Source organism: Cottoperca gobio, chromosome 22, assembly GCF_900634415.1.
Source record: "Cottoperca gobio chromosome 22, fCotGob3.1, whole genome shotgun sequence".
NCBI classification, from domain to species: domain Eukaryota; kingdom Metazoa; phylum Chordata; class Actinopteri; order Perciformes; family Bovichtidae; genus Cottoperca; species Cottoperca gobio.
This window is the reverse complement of record NC_041376.1, coordinates 18,164,087-18,170,086: the sequence shown is the minus strand read 5'-3', so window position 1 is coordinate 18,170,086 and position 6,000 is coordinate 18,164,087. Positions and strand designations below refer to the sequence as shown.

The window sequence follows — 6,000 nt, the reverse complement described above, 5'->3', positions numbered from 1 at the left end:
GAAATTGTTTGTTCCAAATGTAGCGATGCAACAATGGGAAGAACAATTGTTGCCAGAAACATTGATGCCGGATGAAAAGTGACCCATTAATATTGTTTCCCGGTGGAAAGCTGCAATCTCAGCAGCCACTGATTCCGAGTGCGACAGTTAGAATACGCAATATATTTTTCAACATATATGTACATAAAACACACTTTTCACATTTCCAGTTTTAATTTTTATCCCTTTTTATTTTACACAACATAACAACAAAGTACATGTTGTCTTTTTCTGTACAGATGCTTTCCGGGAGCTTGTGACCAACACAGGCTGTATATACCAATGTCAGTGAAAAGCTCACAGGGTTTTTATGTTCTTTTTTTATTTTTTATTCTTCCCTTTAAAAAATATTAATTTCATAAGAGGTCCGTTAAAGTCTTAACCTGTTTGTTACTTTACGCCCAAGTCTGTTTATATGTCAAGAAAGGTCAGTACTCCTCAGTAGGTAAGAAAGGCTATGTGTGAAATATCTTCCTTTTGTTCGTCCCCTCCGTCCGTAGCCCTCGTTCAGGGAGCGTAGTGGGGTCCTAAATCCGCTGTGTCAGCTGTCTGTTAGTGCAAAAGAAGGCACCGACTGCTATTCTCTTGCCACGGTATGGACACACACTTCCTGTGGGCGTGTGCACGTGAGAATGGTGTGCTTTGCAGTTCTTGTATTGTTTTTTATTCCTCTTTCTTTCCTGTAATTAATCCCTTTTCGTGGTATTTTCAGATAAGGTGAGTGTGAATCGGGAAATGACGTGGCGAGCCCATTGTCTTGTTTTTATTTTGTGCTATAAAGTGGAACCAACGAGACGACTCGAGGACGCTACGAGACAAGACAAGTTATCCACTCGCTGAATGACGGGACTGAAAAACAGATAGGAAACTGTCAAAGTGAAGAAGAAAACTGTAAACTGAATACAAAGAAATGTGGAGAAAAATGTATGAAATAATAAATAAAAAAACCAGGCTGAAAAATAAAAGGTTTGCTCACGCTTTCACCCAGAAACACACATCACCCTCTCACACATCTATAAACAAATGAACACACACACACTGTACACACCGAAAACACACATCCTAAACAGCAACACACACAAAACGTCAGACATACACTCATACAAAAGATAAACAATAATGGATAAACCAAAGTTTATTTTAATGGTTGCTGTCTCGTTCCAGTTCAAACTGTGCTTTCTAAGATCCAGTCCGAATCGCACCGCCCTTTGTCCGAGTCTCCATCCCCGCCTTTCGGGAGTAGAATCCCGCTCATTGATTGGCTCCTTTTGTTCCGCATTATGCGCCCTATTTTGGGTGCTCCTCCGGCTCCCTGATGGGGGGAGAGAGTCTTTGAGCCTCCTTCACAGAGCGAGTTCCTCCTCCTCGCCCTGCTCCTCCCTGCCTCCTCCACAGGGAGAGTCTGGTACTTGGCGGAGGCAGAGGTGTAGACGCGGGGTGCCCGTCGTAGGATGGGCGTCTCTCTGAATCGGATGGAGGGTGCGGGGCTCGTGGTGGCGAGCGGGCTGGAGAAAGGGGAAGGGACGTAGGGAGGCGGGGTTTGGTTGAGAGAGGTGGAGTTGTTGCGGTTGGTGTTGAGGTTCTCCAGAGGGGTGGAGGGGAGGAGAGCAGAGGACGCAGTGGAGAAGGCGGAAGGAGGACGAGGGGAGGAGGGCGAGTGGTTTTCAGGAGCAGCCGAGGCCGAGCCTGGCTTACCCGGTGCGGGCTTCCGCTTTGGCTTGGTCAGTGAACCGGTGGTGCCGGTGGGCGACGAGACGGCAGCCTGAGCTCTCTCCTCTCCCGCTTTCTCCTGATCCTCTGCTCCAGCTGTTGGGCTTCTGGCTGCCCAGGGCTGGCTGAGAACTGACGTAGTGGTAGAGCAGTCAGGCAGGGATGAGTCGGACGACTGAGTTACCGTATCCTTGCCTCCTCCTCCTCCTCCGCTCCTTTTCTTTGTGCCTCCTGAGAGGTCGTCTAATCCGATTGAGCCGTGTTTGGAGGAGCTGGGAGTCACAGTGCATCCCTGCGACTGCTGCCCGTTGGTCTGCGAGTGAACGTTGGTCATCGACAATGAAACGCCTTTACTGCCCTCACCAGGGTTACACACCTGAGGAAAAAAACAATAGGAAGCAATGAGTTGCTTTTTTTAAAATAAAATATTCACGTATAAAGTGTTTCACGTGAGGCTGGACTAAAGGGCAAACATTTAAACCACAGTTTTGTTTCATATCATGATATATACAGTTGGTGGTTTGGAAAGATGACAAATGATCAATATTTATAGAAGCTGCAAACAGAGAATCTGTTAAATAAATGAAATATACAAAAATGACACTTCAACTTTCTAAATCCTGCAGTGTGAAATGTTTACAGCCAGGAGCCTAAGTCTTGGGTCAGTATTATAACATATGGTTGGTTAAAATTAGCTTTGCTACTGTGATGTATTTGGTTTTTTTTATATACAATATCAGTAGTTTAAAATGTTTTTATTGACGACATGTTTTACTGCAGTTGGTGTTAATATTGTTTATACCACCCAAATCTGATGCATGAAGTACACCATGTTACATATTTATAAAAGTCTGCCTTACATCTAATTTAGAAAAGAATCTTACATGTCGTATCGGTTTGGAATAAAAGCATTGAACAGATATTACTGAGAAGCCATTTTGAATTCATGATACTAGAGTGCAGAAGCTTTCATTTCTTTTCACTGAGCATACTGAACATTTCTAACTTGTAGTGTGAGCTTACTCTGGAAACTTTCAACTCATTACATTAGCAGGTATGGAAGCTCTTCCCCACAATGAAATGACACAAAAAAAATAAAAATTTGGAGTGATAAAAATGATAATTACTCATAGTAAGAAGATGATAAAGAATAATGACCAAGTAGACCAGGCGAGCACATGGCCACCATGTGAGCAGTGCCAATCTCCCCACATAATGAAAAGCTCTCTTTTCTGGGCAGAGTGTATTAAGCGAGATAGACAGAGACCCACCTTGTACCGAATCATCAGGATGATGATGAAAACGAGCACCGAGGCCACTATTATCCCTCCGATTATGATGATCATAGTCCCGCCGAGGAACTGAGACTGCATAAAATGACACCTCATGTACTCCGACTCGGTGGTGAACTGCACACAACCAACCACGCGCGTTGCTGTAAGCGAGGTGATGATGTCATCGTAGATGGCCAGCACGCAGAGGTCGTACTGGGTCCCTGCTGCCAGGTTGTTGACCAGGAAGTTTTTGCTCGATGGGGGGATCATTCTGCAGCAGGGTCAGAGAGTAGAGAGGGAGAGACAGGAAATACAGATGTTTAATTATTATCATTATGTTTTCACCTTTTTTCCCCAATCCGTGCACACACATGTAGACAATTTAGACATACTAACAAATAAAAGACAGATAAACAAAACATAAAAAGGTCACTGATAAGTAACAGGGACGCATTTCAGGCGAGCTTTGCAGGATGGGTTTAGTATTATTTATTATTTCTGCTCATATACACTCACACACACTCCCACATACATAAACATGTTACTTCAGGTACCTGCTTACATTTGAGTCAAAACGCGTGGGTCATCAATATATTGATAAAGAAAGTAGATTGTTGTTCCATTGATATCTGTTGTGAAGGATACCTATATTTTCCCAGCTTTCCAGTTCAGTAGTATTGTTTTCTTGGCGATCTGGATATACTGAACACATACTCAATACAAATCATAATACCCCTACTTGTGGCCCTAAATATTGCCGAGCATGCATATGGAAGGGGATTATAGAGTGCTGCAGCCAAGGAATAGAGATAATGTGGTGGTTACATGTTTTCAGAAATGTTGTTTTGGTGGACAGAGGCAGGAAATACGGATGTTTCATCTCTGAGAACATCAACAGACTAGACGCACTTTGAGTAAGAACATTGTACAATGATCATAATGCAGGGGTAAGGTTAGGATTTGGAATCCCACTTTGTTAGACCAATATGTATATTCACATGTCATGTGTATGTAACAGCTTTTGGAGTTCCTCAAACCAAATGAATTTACATAATCCAACAAAAGGCATTGAAGTGGTGCTGGTGTCAAGAATTTGCACTTGTATCAGTATGTTCTGGAAAATTTCCATCTGACAACCTACCTTCTCCTTCATCGTCATTTGCCCTAAAGAAACATTAACACTCACATTATTTAAGCATCTTGGGGGCGACAAAAAAACTTACACACTCTGACCTTTTCAGTTGATATGGTGAACATGTTAGCAAACAGTTGCTTATTTACACCCTCAGCTAGGATATGTAGCATTATCAGCATTCATTTAGAGACGTGTTTGTGTCCTGCTAATGAATGCCCAATATTTCACCTTTTAGCTCTGTTTTGGTCTCCACCATCTCCCGAAGGAAATATCTGGCTCGTTACTGCTAAACGCTCCACTGTTTTCAGCAGATAGTCGTCTAGCTGGTCTAGCTGAGCAAGTAGAGTACAGTCGGCTTTCAGAACTTGTGTGATGAAAACAGCTGCCTGCAGCGAACAGCTAAGTCGGGTGATGATTCTCTGAGGGTTCGTCATACAAGTGACGCCTTTCTCGAACAATAAATCATGTGATCCAAAATGATGATAATAGCAGCTTTAAACAACTCTCTGAAAACGGTTGAGGACGCAATTAAGGACTTCAGCATGAGATAATAGCAAATATACTTTTTGTACAACCTACATAATAATAATAATAATAATAATAATAATAATAATAATAATAATAATAATAATAATAATAATAACAATAATAAATTGTATTCATAAAGCGCCTTTCAAAGCTAAAAGCAATCTCAAGGCGCTATATATATATATATATATATATATATATATATATATATATATATAATACCTTCTGCTTTGCTACTAAATATCTATAACACCTTTCTCCAGAATATATATATATATATATATATATATATATATATATAATATTAATATATGTATATATATATATATATTTATATTTACATTTATACATTTAATAAATTCCCGGATGTAAATGTTGATGCTCCGTTCTGTGCGATTCCTGCAGAAAATTATTTTCGCACCATCGGAGAACTTCAAGCTGAAATATATATATATATATCACCTCAACGCAAAGCACTTAGCAGCTAGCTCGGAGCTAGCTAGCACCACCCGTCTTGTCATCTCTCGATCAGGCGTTCAGACGCAGCATGAGTCGGTCTACCTGAGACACATTAACAACTCCATCAGGAAATGTATTGCAATGGACTGCAGGTGGTAGAGGACAGGGGGCTAACGGAGGCTTTACAGATGGCGTCAATGACACAACTTTTAAAGATATTGTTTATTGTGCAATGAAAGATGTTAGGCCAGATTTTAAATTGCACCTTATATCAAACTGTAGGTCTGTGTTGTCTAAGATAATTGTGTAAAACAAGATATTGGAGAATGCGTATTGAAATAAAAGACATGTTGATCTTTAAGTTTATAATGCTACTCATTGATTCACTCATTTTCCAAATTCATTTGAATATTTTGAAATGCTTCTCACAGCAAATATTGCTATATGCGATTCATTTAGATTAATTAATCATAAAGCTTGTAATTAATTAGATAAAAAATGTAATCGCTTGACAGCCCTAATATGTATATATATATATATATATATAAATAAAATACTCAACAGAGACATTTAGAATGAAAATGATAAAGAATAAATCCTCAAGAAGTCATCATTCAGAAGAAGAGAACAATTAGATGATGGGGAGATGCCTGTGCTTTCGTCTTCAGGTTTCACAATAAAACATACGAGGGAAATAATTTTCACCTTACGTTGAATAAGATATTCTATTTGACACAAAGGTACTTTACCACTTTGAGTGGAGTTGGTAATCCTTCACTGAACACTTGTGACATTGACTAGAGGATTTGCACATTTGTCCTTCAGTTTCCTTTAAAGGCCTTGTCAGCTTTCCTG

General features: G+C 40.3%; 1 protein-coding gene across 3 annotated transcripts in view; it reads right to left on the bottom strand.

Annotated features, from left to right (window-relative positions):
• Positions 1–209: 209 nt before the first annotated feature.
• Positions 210–6,000, bottom strand: part of lrfn5a (leucine rich repeat and fibronectin type III domain containing 5a) — a 123,309-nt gene continuing 117,518 nt past the window's right edge. For 2 of the 3 annotated variants that reach the window (XM_029461045.1, XM_029461046.1), the window contains 2 exons: positions 3,021–3,294; positions 1,205–2,125 (listed from right to left, as the gene is read on the bottom strand). In XM_029461045.1, coding sequence (XP_029316905.1) covers positions 1,205–2,125; positions 3,021–3,294 — 1,195 coding nt within the window. Of the gene's footprint in view, positions 2,126–3,020; positions 3,295–6,000 lie in introns of all 3 variants that reach the window. The other variant, XM_029461047.1, reaches the window with a different exon arrangement.